We start from the raw sequence: 17,085 nt of genomic DNA, 5'->3' as shown, positions 1-17,085 counted from the left end.
GACATTTAAATCAGGACAAAACTATAAATGTACACCACAATGTATTTCTTCAAACAAAACTTTTATTGTCCATATAAACAGCGTTCAGTATCATACTAAAAAAAATCCCGTAACTTTAAACATCTTTAATCCCATCAAATAACACACCTGTATACATTATTTACAACTTTCTCCAAAAATGTGCTGTATATTACAACAACTTCTTAGTGTTGAAGGGGCATTTACATGTGGAAATCAGTAAAATTGCTGACAAAAAACAAAAAAAAACAAAATGTTACATCCTAAAGTGCACTGCTGTACCACTGTTTCGGTTTATACAGTCAGTTCTAACAAACAGCAAAACTAAACAAAACAAGAATGTAATATAACATTTAAACAAACTTAAAAAAAAATAATAAAAAAAAACCAAAGATAAAGAAAATTACTGTTAAAACATACTGAAGAATTAAAATTCCTATTTAGAGCAATATGCAGTTTCTACTGGAAACTAATTTTAACCTTTGAGGGGAGAAAATAACCAACCAGGCTATTGATTCCAAAAGTGCAAAACATGACTGCCCAAATCAAACAGAACCAGGACTACCAGGGGGCACGTATACAATGACAGTTTCATACAATCAACGTGGATGTTTTAATCTTGAAATCCTATCCAACCATTTGAGTTGCATATGGTTTGTACAGCAGATTCAGGTCCAAAGATACATTTGTTTAATTTACTGTGTGATGAAAAGCATAGTGATAACATGTTCAAATAAATGTGAAAGGAAAAATAACAAGAAAAAACCAAGCCATGTCCTCCAAAATCAATAGATATTAAACATTTTGATCAAAAGTAACACACTTTGTGTTTAAACCCACAATCAACATATAACACTATGCCATTTAAACTGGTATCCCTGCTGAAATGAAGACAACATATACTCCCCTAAATGTAATGATAATTGCCATGGTTTACACTCTTTAAGAAATAAGTAAGCCAAATCAATTTATACCACGCAAATTTAAATCGGAATTAAAATATAGAAGTGACTAATATTAATACCCCTGTATTAGAATGCAAAACAGAATTAGGTTAAATTGCATAGCAAGCTTGTTATATAGAATGCTTAAATATTTCAAGAGTCTTCTCTCTCTCTTTTGGGGACAGGCCATCGATTATTGCTCACAGCGAGGGGTGACAGTTTACCTGCACTGTAGTGCAATATTCCAACAATCTACACAGCAACAGAACATGTGGTCTGAGAGTCTGGCACTTTTTTCTTACAGGATAAAACTTTCTGGATCATGTGCATCATGCCACAAAGGAAGAGGAAAGGGCGTGGCAACATACCGCAGGCCACAAGCACTACAGCATTTGGTCGAAACAAAATTATGGCAAACAAATTGCTTTCCTCGATATTTTGCACCTGGTAAGAGCTCTAAAGTGTATCACTGATGCTGCATGATATCATACAGTAACAGCAAACAACAGCTGGCATTTTAATTCCCTGGGTCAAAATATTAGCATATGCTAAGGTTGCATAACCAGCCAACTGTCCTCAGCCAATGGTATAACAGGGTGGTGAAACGTATCGTATGTCAACAGACACATTTTTAAAAGTGCACTATTTAAAATTCAGTTTTTCAATCTATTGGGAGATATGAATGGATGGCAAACAGTCATGAAGTTACTCCCCTTAAAAAAATCCCCCCCCCCCCCCCAAAATCTGAAACAATAACACATTATTTGCTGAATTATTAAATTAATACAATCTTGCTATAAAAGTTTGACCAATATGCTAGATCCGAAGACTACCTTATACAGTATAAGTGACCAAGAAACGGTCTGCATAGTAAGATTTCTGTTTGAAATCATTTTCTCTTTGAAGCCTTTGCCCATTGCAGACTGCAGTTCATTTGTTTGCACACTTACAGCGTCAATATGAATATGAGACATACCGAGGCCTTCTGTGCCGCTATATAAACTTTTATTTCATTTCAGTAAACAAAGCTAAAATTATAGTCAATGAAGTTAATACGTGTGCACATATTGTAGCAAGCAAGCTTACGTAGATAATGTTTTGTCTGAGATTGTCTACAACCTGTGATGCCATTGTGAACAAGGTAGAGAACACACTGTCAGTGCCAGCAGAATATCATTTGTAAAACATAATAAAACAGGTACACATTTCATTTGTGCTACAGCAAGAGCTATCAACATTACTACGGTGTTCCATATAGACTTGCTTTTTTTGGGGTGCACCGCCATGTAATATAATTTCTATGGTTTTAACCCTACAAGGTTGTCCATTTTGTGAGACTGCAAAGGACTGCACTGAACTCCAGATACAGCTGTGCTTAAGATGCTTACTTCTCAAATATTACTGAGGTGCCAAAGCAATCTGAATAAACAACAACTCAAAACAACTGAAATAAACTGGAACACTGCAATAGAAATTAGTTCTCCAGCAGCCATTACAATCCAGGAGGTCTATAGCTTATTATATGTAGTGTACATGGAAAGGTATATCAGTAGTAGGGAACTTATAATGAATAATCAAGTAAACTTTTTCCATTTCTTCTTCCAATTTGGAATGCCCAATAATACTCTTCAGCACCCAAAGCTGCAACCTCTGCTATCACGCACATACTCTCCTCCTCAGTATGTAATGTCAGCCAGTGCTTCTTGTTAAACCACAGTCAACAAGCCAAGCCCACACAGACAAGAGTCAGAGGAAGACACTTCACGTGCAGCTCGACTAGTGGACAGCATGTGCTCGACTGACCAGCAGGGGTTGATAGAGAGCAAAGACGCAGTCATCCTGGCCAGCTGAAACCCTCCCTATCCTGGCAATGTCGGGGCTAACTGTGCATTGTTCTGCAGGGGCTGTCGGCCAATCAGCACCTAATTAGACTGTGGGGATTCCACACATGCTGAAACGGTGCCTTTACAGGATGAGCCATCCATCAGCGCATCAAGTAAACTTTTTATAGAACATTCAAAGACTTGTGTATTGAACTACAGAAGTCCTAGTACATAAATCGCCAGATTATAGCTCTTTGAAAGTTGTACATTTCAAGCTTTATCGCTTGCACATAATACTGAACGGTCTCTAACTCCTCATCAGACTTCACCATCTGACCGACAATCTTCGTTATCATGCTGTATCTAAAAAGGATAAAAACAAGGGGCTCTCTGTCCTACCAAAGCTGGCACATGCATTACTAATCATGTCCTTAATGTGTACAAATGTACGTTTGGAAACTCCCCAACCTCTACAAAAGTACCATCTAATAAACTCCCCAAAGGCAAGTCAGTTATACAGCAGAATGTGTACAGACAAAACAACAATGGGTGTAAACCATCTATATTGTTTTAAGTATTTGAAAAACCTATATAGTGGATGTTGTCTATGTTCAGTAGATTTGTTACAGTGTTGAGGAAAACCATTATAGGCACTTGAATGTCTTGAAATCTTGAGAAGGGTTTAGAACATCAGTGGAACATGGCTATAATTCACCCAGCAATGTAAAAGTTAACCCAGTCAAAGTCACTCACCTACAATAAGATCTGCCGTCATCACGTTGCAAAGAATCAAAAGCTGCCTTATCCCTAACTTTCTAAGAAATGTTCCCTTAACGTTATCACACACTGTAGCACATATAGCAAAGCCAGGTTTTCTGTATGAGACAAAGGGAAACTAGAGGAGGTTTGTCGGATGAACATATTCTTCCGAGTCTATTTATCTGTCCTTGGAGGTCAGTTTTTCAATCAATTCCTGGAGCGGGACCAGTTCCTTTCTGTCTATCAGGTTAAATTCCTGGAAAAAAGACAAAGATAATAATTATGCACCACACACAAAGAAATCGGGGGACCTTCAAGAATTTCAAAATAGAGACATAGAGACGTATAAGTGCTTAAGTCATGTACACGAGTCTGCTTGAGATTGTGCTAAATATAAAAACAATCTTTGTCAACCTTTCTCCTTTATCTTTTTCAAACTTAATGAAACTCTTGTTAGATCAGGGGACATTTACTACAAACATTTTTTCTTGGTAAACCAATAAAACATGCATTTAACTGGAGCTTATGGTCAGGCACATGCCAGGACTCTTTCATCCAGCAGTACTGAGAACATTTTAATGACCAAACAAAGGCACTGTGAAGCACACGCACCTGAACAAAGAAAATGAAGTGCTTGAATGACGTGTTCAGGTGGGCCTCTTCCTGCAGCTGGATGACTGCGTCAAAGTGCTGGTGGTATATGTGGGCGTACACCCGGAACAGGCGCTTCAGGATGGTTTTGGCAACGGACATGAAGTTCTTGGGGAACGGGACACCTAAGGTAAGGATACAGGTACAGCGGGAGGATATGAGGTCACAATCCTTTTTTCCTTTCACTTCATTCAGACAAGAGGAAAGCAGAGAGTGTTACAACAGCGGATAAAGAAGGGATCAGAGTTGGTAAAAGGGCCATGGGAGGGAATTAAACGCGTACAGGGAAGTTCATGATGTACGCTGAGAGTAGGCCTTCCGATGGACTGTGTCACATGGTGTCCCCCCCCCCCCCACGATCACAGATCATTCTGGAACCCCACAACAATTATTCAGCTCTTACAAGCTAAGCCAGCCTAAATGGATCACTGGGCTTTGAGTGAGAAAACTACACAGCAATATTCATGAGAAATCTAAAGATCAGCCCGTGGTTTTAATCAAAAGGGAGATTCTGATTATCTAATCACATCAAGGGAATAAAATGCCTTATCTGTACTAATTTAAGGAAATAAATTAGATAAATAAAATCAATAGTCGGAAGGGAAGATCAATTTCAGACGGTCCTTCAATAATGCTGTCTAGTTGAATGTACACCAGGGACCAAAATCAAAGAGGAGAAAACCGGCCCTACCTATTTTTGATGGGAAGAGAGTCTCGTCATCCAGCTGATCCTGCACCCAGGTCATCAAATAATCAATATACTTTGGTGCGGAACACTTGATTGGCTTTTTTATGTTGGTGCCATCAGCCCAGTGGTACTCATACCTACAAAGGAAGATAAATAGGCTAGATGTTAAATTCTATAAATAAATAAAAATACACATTCGAATATGAAACTTTATTTCAAAAACATGTGTATTAGCAAGGAAAAATAATATAACTGGGAATAGCATGCAAATTAAATAAATCTTAGTTGTCGCTTAAGGCATGCGCATGTAGACCCCACACACACGTGAACACACACGTGAACACACACATGCACACACACGTGCACACACGCGTGAACACACACGTGAACACACACATGCACACACACGTGCACACACAAAGACAATCGGATCCCTTACTTGGGCCCGGCTGACATCACCGGGCAGCTCTCCTCGGTGCAGAAGTCAGTGATAGTCCCGTAGAGCATATTGATCTGGTTGAAGAAATCCACAGCTAGGAAAGGAAAACACAGGCGCGCGTAACTACGGTGGCTCAAACGCTTCACAGCGTAACAAACCCCCGCGTGTTACGTACTGGAGAAACAACGGAATGACCGTAGGCACCAGCCGGGTTCCTCACTCGGAACGAAGGCAAGATTCCAGGGTCCAAAGGCCCCGCCCGGTCTGTCAAAGGACACGGGCCTTACGTTGGCTCCAGGCTGTAGCCTTACAGTTCATCCCAAAGTCCCAAAGCAAGGAGACATTACACCTACTATCACTCTGGATTCATCCAGTGCTGGGTTAGCACTGAAAATCTGTCGGTGGAATTTTCAAAAAGAGCTAAAACATATACACCAGCACACAGAGACAATGAGACCTATTTTTTAGGCAAACGGTTTGTTTAAGAATGCAAAATAAGGGCTAAATTGTTTTAAATGAAAACAAAGTCCCCGGAGGCCTTTTTAACAGCCACTTGGATTGGATCATTTACAGCGCCATGATGTAGGCTAGGCCCAAACTTAATATACATTTATGAAGTCATTAAAACACTGCAGGCTAGGCAAACACCTTCACGGAGTAAAGCTGCAAGAGAAGAGGAACACAGCTTTGATTTATGGGTTAAACTGAGCAGGAGACGGCCTTACACAAAGCAATTTCGGCGAACTAATAGATCTTTCAGCAGAGCTACTCAGCACCCTTGGAAATGATTAAAAAAAAAGGTTGTATCATACAGATGGGGAACCTGAAATTTCATTGAACAGTCCCTTGAGAAAAGCTTCTTTTGCATGTGACATGTTTCGAGTACTGCTGCTTGAAATGATTCAAAACCAACAATGTGAATATTGAAAAGTAGCACATCACTTATTAAGGGCATCCCGGATTGCCCTTTGAAAACAATTATCAGTCCGTTACTATTGAGATGCGTTTGGCTGGATGAACATCAGTAGGTCTTGAAAAACCATACACTCTATTTCAGTAAAGTTCAGAGGGAACGTGCAAACGGGTGGGTGAGGATGAGGTACGCTGGTGTTAACAAGTAGGGTGAACTGCATTCTGGGTGTCTTTTCACATTGCGTGACCTTGAGACGGCCTCGTTCCATTCTCAACCTATCAGTGAGAGCACAGAACAAAGTGCTGCTGGGGGAAAAGTCTGGCATCGACACCACACATTACAGGAGCACACACTCCACAGCCACAGAGCGAGGAAGTCATTTTTACTCTCATCCACCATTTCATAGAAGAAGAACAACATGAGATCTATTGAGAATTACCCATAATTAATAGGCCTCTGGATTGCTTGCCTTAGCCGCATTTGCTAGTGGCACATGAACTGATGACTGCTGTCTGGTGCTCTGTGCGTCCCAAGTGGGCTCAGGGGAAATGAAATGGGCTGACACGCTTTTCCACGGTCATTTGTCTTGATGCAAAAGAGCAAACAAAGCCTTGACACTGGGCCCGGGTGACGAGAGAGAACAATGAGGGGGGGGGGGGGGGAACCTAAAATTCACATTTGTCATTCAAGGGAGAAAATGCACATGGCCGCTTTGAATCAGGTTCCCGTGGTGGAAGTTTAAAGCGAAAGGCAACATCTCACTGATGCCAAACTCTGTTGCGAAACAAAATACAGCACTGAGGTTGCTGCTCAACTAGCCTACAAGAAGTGCAAAGTCTTCATTGTCGACAAGGTTCACTCTTGAACATACACATCTCTCCTCTCTCGCCCAAAGTACTAAAAACCCACATCCAGCATCCGCTGCCTTAATTTATGCAATGTGAACTCTTCCCAGTACCTAAATCTAAATTAAATTCAGCCCCCTAATTGTCAATGGGGAATAATTAATAATTATATGTAACTTTTAGAAATTGAGTTCTAGGAAATTATACAAACATATCTATAAGCAAGCAGAACATATTTACTGTTTCAGAGTGCAAAAAAAAATGGGAATAAGATGTATAGTTTGTCTGCTTGACCAAGAAAGGTCTGCAGAACCAAGTTCACTTAAGGTACTGCGAGCAAGAAAAAAGAAACAGGGAAAAAAAGATTTGCAGAAACGGGGAAAAATTGGATGCACATGAGAGGGATTAACGGTCCTGCGTGTCTAATAAATCTGTCCATCGCAACCACACTTGCAGTCTTTACCGCTGCAGAATTCACCTAGCATGACCTCGGCCGAAAAAGAAACATCCATTTGTTGTTAATATGCTTTCTCCAGCTGCTGTTCTAAGACGAATTACACAGCCTCACCTAAAACAAAGGATAAGATATGCAACAACACAGCAATGGCTACTGGGCACTCATTGGAGAGAGCTGGTTTGACGGAACAATCAATCACAGCACTGATCTCGACAGGCCTACTAGCTGGTCCTTCTGCACATGACGGACTTCCATTAAGGGTATCAACTGTCCAACACGCTGCCTCTGGGAGGGTAGTGTCAATGCATTGCTTTATAAAGGAAAACTTGTGGGCTGAAACATTTGCTGTTATTTTTATCTAGAGCGAGCAATTCTATTTACAGTCACAATATGATCCACTGTGAAATTAAGTCTCGACTTTGGCCCTTTTTCAAAGATGGCCCATATCAATTTCTCCACCAGTCTCGCACTAGATGTCACCCCCCTTCTCAATCTCAGATCAGTCTGTAAACTTAAAAATAAAGAGACGGAAACATGTTTCAGTCACCACTGGCCCTTGATGACACTGTAGAACTTACTGAAACATGGTGGCAGTGTAGCACAGAGCGTAAGGAACTGGGCTTGTAACCAAACGGTCATAGGTTCGATTCCCAGGTAGGACACTGCCGTTGTACCCTTGAGCAAGGTACTTAACTTGCATTGCTTCAGTGTGCATCCAGCCGTATAAATGGATACAATGTAAAAATGCTATGTAAAAGTTGTGTAAGTTGCTCTGGATAAGAGCGTCTGCTAAATGCCTGTAATGTAATGTAATGTAAACCTAATGAAGCGAAGCATCATCTGGCCCTTGTAATATTGCCTCTGCAGACAGATAAGCTTCCGTCTAAAGAAATGAGACTCATCATTTTCCTATTCTCTCTTTATACACATCCACACAGGCAATGTGCACAGGGCAATGTACCCCTGGTTATAGTGGGTCATTGTAAACAGAGAACCAAAGAATGAATCTTGGACATGTGCCTGCAAATTCTTCAAGATCATACTGATTATAGTTGGTCATCCGCACTTGAAACCACACAGGCATCTTTGTCTCACATCCAATATCGGGTTGTTGTTGTTGGTTTGTACTGTGTTGTTTGAACTGTATGTGTTAACTAAGCAATTACACAACTTATGCGTTTGTCTCATGCCACCTTCCACCGAAGTAGGCTACTGATTTCTTTTCTTTTGTTCTGTGAACGACGTGTAATGAAGGATGACCACTTTCTCAGTTATAGGGCATTTTTCTCTGAATGCACTATAACTGGATTTTCACCAAATGTACTGACCTCCATTTTACAGGAGGAAAAAAATAAAAATAAATCAGGGGAACCATGTTCCTGCCAAAGGATGAATGCTGATCAATGTTAACAACTGAGCAACAACAAATTACTAAAATCACCAATTAGCTCGCTTACATCTTCCAACCACATATTCAAAGGCAACATTTTTATAGCAAAAATAAACTGTCTGAGCCCAATTCAAAAAGAGAGTCCCTTTATGGCACTTACCAGGAGTCCTCACATCTCAATCCCAATCAGGCAGTAGGCCTCCATAAATCATCTATTAAAACAACAGCAAACTGACAAACTAAAGCAAATATTTGAATTACATCACACTGCGTTACAATGCACTGTATTGTTACAATTACAGAAAGTATAGCAAAACCTCTGGGTTATGAGATAATGAACAAAAATAGTCATTAAATGGATGATATTCCTCAGAAGCCCCATTAACAGAAACAATCATAGCTGTGTGTAGGTAATGGGACTCATCAGCCTGAAAGATTTGTCAAATCTTTGCTAAACTGGGAAAGTAGCAGCCTACATGGAGCACCACTGATTTGTGTGCTGGGGTAGGTGGAGCCCTTTCCAATTTACACTTGGGGAAACAAATTCTCTACACAGAAGCAGTTCACACAACAGGGCTGCACTTGCTTCATCAGCTCATCAGACTGACACATTTGTTTTGTGGGAAAAGCAAAACAAAGAATGGTGAGAGATCGAAATGAGAAAAAAAACATTGTATAACAGACCTGAGTCTTTGTTCTTCTCTGACAAAAAATAACCGATTTCCTAATGAACTGGCAGCCCACCTCATATAGAATTATTTTTTCTGTGTACTACAGAAAGATTAAAGCCTCTCCCTCTTCACTAACACCTGCAATTACGCTGCAGTAGGTCTGAAGCCGACCTTAAACACAGCCAGAATTTCTAAACGGGCGAGATGCCGCACAGCAGCTGATTTGGTTCAAAGGTTCGAGTACACTCACATTTTGCAGGCAGCCTAAAAAAAGCCATTAACTCCCCCTTTCGAACAGCAGCTCTGCTGGTCACGGGGTTCACAGCAGTGGCGCTCGGACGAAGAGGCCCACGCCGCAGAGCCAGGCGGGCGAACGCGGGGGGCGACATAGCTCAGGAGGTAAGAGCGCTTGTCTGGCAGTCGGAGGGTTGCCGGTTCGATCCCCCGCCCTGGGCATGTCGAAGTGTCCCTGAGCAAGAAACCTAACCTCTAATTGCTCTGGTGAATGCGAGGCATCAATTGTAAAGCGCTTTGGATAAAAGCGCTATATAAATGCAGTCCATTTTATTTTATTTTTTTTACACGCGGCCTGTTTGTCAGTTCGGGGGGTCCGTACTCACTGTTGACGGCGACCCACTCGTTGAGGTCCTCGCCGTCGGGCAGCATGACGGCCATGCGCAGGTTCCCGCTCCCCAGCGTGGCCTCCGCGTGCTTGAGCAGCTCGTACTGGTGAGAGCCTTCCGGAATGTTCTTCTTCGGCTTGAACGTCTTCGACGAGCGACTCCCACTGCGGGACAGCAAGGAGAGACAACGCGACCAGTGATTTATATGCACGCATTCCCTCAAGCGGCACTGGGTACACCTTTCACAATGAAACGTATAAAGACACAGAAAGCAGAACCGATACTACAATCAAATTATTTGTGTGCTCACCTAATTGTTGACACTGGAAACAACATTAAATTTGTTAGAATACCAGGTTAGAATATCAAATTCTCAAGTCTCACCAACATAAGACTTTCTTGAATGATACAAAAAAAAACCAGCAATTTAGTAAGAAGTGGGGAAAACTACTATCAACAGTTGGGATTCATTAGGATTCAACTCTTGCTGTAACCATCAGCAAAGTACCAGTTAATCAGACTGAGTAGCTACAAGCCATATAAAACTTTTAATTTGTTTGACTTTTGGCTCGTTACCGTTAGGTGACTTACAGCAAGCCCAGTACCTTCATGTTCAGCGTGAACCTTGTGTGCACTCATGCTTTACCCGTGTGCACGTGTGGATCAACCCTTTCTGAGTGTGACTCCGGCTATTAGACACACCTTAAAAGCTACATTCCGCAGATCATGACTTTTCATGTTCCAATCTTTGTTCAAAGCTTTTCTTGAGCCGGGAATTTCATAACGCATCGTCCTGTGCCACAGCCAAACTATTCTTCTCAGCAAACGGAGCTGCTGCAGGGGCTGGCTTCCAGACGAGTCCGTGCAGGTAACGTGACATTTAAACGCACCGCGGAACAAACGCATGGAAACTGCGAGGCAGGCTGTTTCCACATTCAGGCGTGAACTTGCAGGGCTGCTGTTACGACCGTGCGAGCACAGAATACGTACTACATAAGACTAAATACTTAGCAGCTGCTGCTAACAAATATGACCCACAACAATACACATATTTAAATGAATGCATTTTAATGCAATCACATCCATGTATCTGATACCGATATTGTCCAGCCAATCAGCAAAGAATAAAAATTAATTTACCAATGAATACCATAAATAAAAATCACTTAATGCGTTAAGGAGTTTGATTGTACAGGAACAATGGGTTGAATCCATTGAAGCGTTGAAGCTGGCTTTTAATGTTTATTTTGGTTATGTTATTTTTTTAAAGTTCAAATCAAGAAATAAATGCTTAAATAAAATAGGTAAATTTCCATCCCATGGCCCATCCCACCACAAGCACATCAGATGCTGGCCCAGCTTCAACTGCTGTGCAAAATCAACCATCCACATTCAAGGCCAGACCTGAGTACTTTCGGTGCTTGTAGGTCTGACAGTCAAAATCAGTCGATGTGGTGGCTCTTCAACAAAAACAGATATTCTGAAGGGACTCCTTAATTCCTTACATGATTTGACAGGGGAGCAACACCATCCTCTTTCCCCAGGATACAAGATAGGATTGCGTGCGTGCGTGCGTGTGCACGTGCGTCTGTACTATGCACACAATACTACTATGTGCATCCACTCCTGACTGAATTCGCCATCGCAGCTTAATGTGCCACAGAACTAGGAAACCGATCAGCGACGTCATAGCATCGAACAAGCCCACAGTTTACCAGTAACTTTATAGCAGTGCAAAGGGATCACCTTACAAGCCGGGCGTGACCCTACATATGCAGGTGGGCATCACCCCGTCCTCTCCTTTGTCACCGTGTGACCGAAGTGCACCTGGGCCCGACCTCGGCATCTGATGGAGACTGCACACTGTAAGCTAACGGAGGCCTGTCCCCTCTGCTGATTAAAGCGGCCCATCAATCACAGCCGCCGCCCCCCCGTCACACCTGCTGCTGCCACTGCCCTTTAATCCTCTCACAGGGCCGCAGATGCTGCATAATATCTCACTTACTCATGCAGCATGGGACGAGCACGTTGCCGGGGCGACACGTGACATAATGAGGGAGACAGAAGGTTGCAGGGGTCTACCCTCTCGTCTGAATTATTACATTAAGACCTCAGTCAGGGAGAAGGTTACTCAGATCAAAAGGATGATTTATAATACACAATCATGAATGGGAAATTCATTTCAAGCAGACCATAATAATCATGTCTATAGTTTTATAGACACAGCACAGCAGTAAGTAACACTCCTGGTGAATACAATAAAAGACATGAAATGAAACATTAGGTTGGTCACCAGCATAACCAAGTCTGCACCAGAGTATTCAATAAAACGCGTGCCATGTTTTGCTAAGAAGCCTGGTCACATACAGAAAGTATCGCACACACGTTTGCCTTAACAGAAGCCTTGAACGCACTGCAGCAGAGTCTGAGCTTAGATATAAAACAAGTATAAACAATTACCTCTTTATGAGTCACGGAATATCTCCCTGGAGGAGTGCGAGGATAGTACACTGTCAGAGGATCAAGTCCGAGCTATTTAGGAAAAAATAAACGCTACTCATTATGTTAACTTCATGAACTGCAGCAAAGCTGCTTTTAAACATTTAATTCAAATATTTTATATGGAGCAGAAATTAATGATAAAAGAGCACTGCCCTCCCATAATATTATGGGAAGAAAGTGTGAGTGGTCCTCCTTTACGAGATACAGACAAAATACTTCACCAGGGTGTAACCACAATTAGTCCTTCAGGTAATAATAATAATAATAGGCCGAATGAGCCATGTCTAGTCCATGTTCTTGGCTTGCTGCAATATAGGAGAGTAACCGTGTTTGACTTTCACATGGTACACTGATGCCACAATTCATGTTTTCACTTTAAAAGGACATTTTACCTTGCTTTCTGTTTAAGGCTACGGTAGACTCATAATAATTTAGTTTTGCAACCAAAATATTATAATATTAATAGTCCAGTATGGTAGCATTTAGCTACATTTACGAAGTGATCCAAGTGTTGTTAGTGCATTGTTGAGAAATGCGTTGGACCATTGTATTTTAGGCATGGAAAGGTAACGTTACAGATTAAACGCACAAGAGAAAGGAATACGTGTAATTTGGAACAGTGCATCCGATAATCAATCTGAAGCCGGTAGCGCATCCTAGCGAGGTAGCAAGTTAGCAGGCTAAACTCCACAACTGTTCAGAAAAACTGATGGAACTTGCCCTCGACACTTTCAGTATTCACCCTTCTGATCAATATTCGTCCGAGTATCGATTAAGCTAGCTTCTTAGATAGCTAGCATCATGAACCAACAGAGAACACTGTCGTGACAAACACAAATTCGATGGCCAACTGAATTAGCAGATTACCGTCTGCTTCTGATATTAAATGTGAAGCCACTTGCTATAATTTGCGATCCATACCAGTTAGTCTAACTCACTAGTTAACAGCGAACGTTAGCTAGCTAGCTAGAAGCGAAAGCTAGCTGCTAAACTGTTTCACTCTAGAAGTGTGATAACATTTTACGTGTAGTTAGCACTGGCTAGGTCAAATTACCAGTACCACGTACTTATTATAATACATGGCATACTGCCGAACCGAAGTCATTCGTTATCCGAGATTTTACCTTCACTGTCACACAAGTGACACATAGTGTTATATTGCAGACAAACACTCGCGGATGATAGCCATCCAGCTTGAAGCAAGAAATTGAACTTGACACAACCCTGTTTGCAGCAATACTTACAACAAAAAGCTCATTTTGCAACGTGAAAAAGGATCTCCAAGAACACAAGAATGATTCGTATTGTGACTCCAAATGTATGTCCAAAACGGGAGCAGCAGTTAAGACGATAATTTAACAGCAGTCACAACAAAAAACAAAGAACAGCACACGCTCACACACAGCACTCTCCGCCGAGTCTTGACGGCTAATGCCAAACTTCTTCTTCCTGTTAAGTCTCAGCTGTCTCGAACCTCGCGATACAAAAATCGTGCATATGACGTCATGGTACCCACAATTGAGCCCGCCTACTGACAAATCCATATATAACTTGTGTTGGGTAGGCCTGTTGTTCACACCCTAGGCGATGAGCGACCTAAATTATTGAAATTGGTGAATATTACCTGCGCCAGAATAGTACATGGTAGTAGTCAATGCAGGATAGCCATGTGATTCACTGGTCTCAATCACATTTGTTAGAGAAAAGCTAGTTACAGAGGGAGCGATCTCTTTTTTGGTGGAACGGTGCAATAAGATCTTCTGCAGTTATTTCATGTTTTATTGCCCTGGGACTTCACTACCGAACAGTTGTATTCTTGGTAACTATTTTGACGACTGAATCGTTTTTCTCATTTCAAACAGTAGTTGTAATGGTGGTCATAATTCGTGACCCTCGAAGCAAATAGTTGTTTTCGTACATAAATTGGGTGATCGTAAGAATAGCACGGGTTCAGATCTGTTTATGTGGCAGCAAATATTTTAGTCATACATACAGTACATATATTACTTTCACCAAGATATCTATTATGATCATATCATCTATGGGTGCATCAGTCTTCAAAAAACTTTAAAATGGATTCAGCGGGATATTATTAGCTGTTTCCACTGAAATCTGTGTCTAAAGGTATATAAAATAAATAGATATTGATTTATACAATTGAAAAATATAACAATATCAATTCATTTTGCATTAGTTAAATTGATAAATGTAAAATAGTGCCTATGTATGAAATAGCAAGGAGTATATTAAACTGAATTTTGAGTGGAGTTGATGGCATTTTACATGCAGACACTGCAGACTACATCCTTTCAGTAGACATAAACTATAAGCCACACTGATTATGGTTCAAAATGTATAATTCCACACAACCATGACTTCCGACAAATTCTTTTTTTATTTATTTCTGATTTGACATACTTATTGGGCATGATTTCTGTAGCTGCTTGTAGCTCCTCTTCTTCCTCTTCTTCTTAATCATAATCATAATCAGAATGATAACCATAATAATAAAAATACAAAGACATACAAACTCAGTTTTTGATCACCAGTCAGGTTTACAATGGCTGAAATAAGGGCATTAGGGGGGTTTGTGGTCTAAAGCAATACTTCAAGCAACTTCAAAGCAGCTTGTGTAGTAGGGTTATACCAGTTACAGATGTTATGCTGCAGTTTTACATATGTATATAACCACTATACATGTAGGTTATTTGTGGTTAGAACAATTTTATATGATTCATGCGACCTCAGACTAGTGGTCAAGGAAAGAAGAACCAGCACAATATAAAACTTATATTTACATATATAATATGGAAGCTGCAGCCCCTGGAAATATAACACTGCTGTACAAGTTCATTTGGTGCTGCTTTAAATTCATTTTTATGCTTCAGACCATGAATTCCTAAATGCCCACATGTCAGTCATTGTCTCAACCATAATATATTTATGCTGTTTCAGATTATGACATAAAAACATTAAGTAAAAAATAAATTAAAAAAACACTACATTTTGACAAAGGACATCAATCCAAGCTAACAATACTGATATTTCATAATTCATAGAATTCGATGTTTGTTTGTCATGATTAATTTTTAGATTGACAGTAGACTGGCTTGGCAGTTTACATCATGATTGTGGTTTAGAACAGGAATGCGTATCCACTGCTTGCTTGCTTATGACAGTTACTGATGTTTTTTTGTAACAGTGCGTTACACAGAACCTAAAATATTAAATGATAATTCTGAACATCTTCCAAATAATGAAGAAACTGAACGAGTACGTATTTAATGTGTGTTTAAGCAGCATTAGTGATGGCAGAAGACCATGAACCGAAACAACCAAGCTTCCTTTTTTGTAAATAAAAAGTAATTTATATTGTAGAGTATTTAATATAACAATGGAGGATTACTACAAGAACATCAGATTGTACTATCAGTCCTACTTATTTAACGTACACTGGAGTCATTGTCAGCATAATGTGTGCTACTTACAGTCACTAACATACACATGACATCACATATCCTTAAGAGATGAGTACTTACCTGATATGGTCCAGAGATTGGGTTATAAGCAGGCTTGTGTAATTTGAAACCAGAAAGAAAGTGCTCTCAATCTATGTCTGATATGCTGTGGGATTTTTGCTATGGGATTTAAGTGATACATTTGTTTGGGGTGAGTGAACCAATGAATTGTGTCTGGTAATATTCTATCTCCTCCGTGTGCTTTCAGTAAACTGTAAGGATGTAAGGAACTTAAAACAAACATACTGTATGTTGTACGTGTTCTACAGACAGAATATATAAGTTGGATATCATGCAATGGGAAATGTTGTTTGTTAAAAAAGATACATGTTTTCCATGTGGTGCAACTGATTGTTGTTGAATTGTTATTTGCAGCAGCCAACTGATCTCCAAGACGATCTCCAAGTGTGGCAGACAGGCAGTGCATAAAAAAAATACCTTTTTGCTGTGCGGTGGACCAAAAACAAGCCACACCTTCCAGATACAAAATAAGGAACATCAACATGGCATTCTATTCATATTCATAAAGTTTATATACGTACATACATGCATACAAACAAACAAACATACAAACATACATATGCATTTGATTCACTTTTGTTATGACCGAGTCTGATTAACATTAAACTAAAAGTCTGCAGTGTTTCTATCTACTGTTGCTTGTGGTTACTCTTGTTATTTGTAATTAGAATTGCTTGCCATTGTGATCTTACAAGTTGCTTTCAACAAACACCTTCCAAAAAAGTAAATGTAATGGCACGCATTAGAAATGAGTCCTGTACCTTAGTCACAGGCAGCCAGCTGCTCATGGTTGTCCAGTACCTGTTACAATACTTTACAATAC

General features: G+C 40.4%; 1 protein-coding gene across 1 annotated transcript; it reads right to left on the bottom strand.

The window, feature by feature from the left end:
* Window positions 1-44: 44 nt before the first annotated feature.
* Window positions 45-14,836, bottom strand: LOC135238820 (MOB kinase activator 1B-like). Its single transcript, XM_064306900.1, has 6 exons — window positions 13,968-14,836; window positions 10,219-10,385; window positions 5,323-5,416; window positions 4,887-5,020; window positions 4,157-4,320; window positions 45-3,800 (listed from the first exon to the last, which is right to left on the bottom strand). The coding sequence occupies exons 1-6, from the start codon at window positions 13,979-13,981 to the stop codon at window positions 3,723-3,725; spliced, it is 651 nt and encodes a 216-aa protein (XP_064162970.1). The 5' UTR covers window positions 13,982-14,836; the 3' UTR covers window positions 45-3,722.
* Window positions 14,837-17,085: the final 2,249 nt, after the last annotated feature.

Source organism: Anguilla rostrata, chromosome 14 (assembly GCF_018555375.3).
Source record: "Anguilla rostrata isolate EN2019 chromosome 14, ASM1855537v3, whole genome shotgun sequence".
Classification (NCBI taxonomy): domain Eukaryota; kingdom Metazoa; phylum Chordata; class Actinopteri; order Anguilliformes; family Anguillidae; genus Anguilla; species Anguilla rostrata.
This window is presented reverse-complemented; position numbering and strand designations above follow the sequence as displayed.

What these genes read in the sequence shown, in the direction of transcription:
- LOC135238820 (XM_064306900.1), bottom strand. An exon ending in CGAGTGGGTCGCCGTCAACA is followed by an intron (nt 5,417 to 10,218) that starts GTGAGTACGGAC and finishes TTCCTTTCCTAG; the next exon opens with CTGTGGATTTCTTCAACCAG. An exon ending in GTGATGTCAGCCGGGCCCAA is followed by an intron (nt 5,021 to 5,322) that starts GTAAGGGATCCG and finishes CTTCCTTTGTAG; the next exon opens with GTATGAGTACCACTGGGCTG.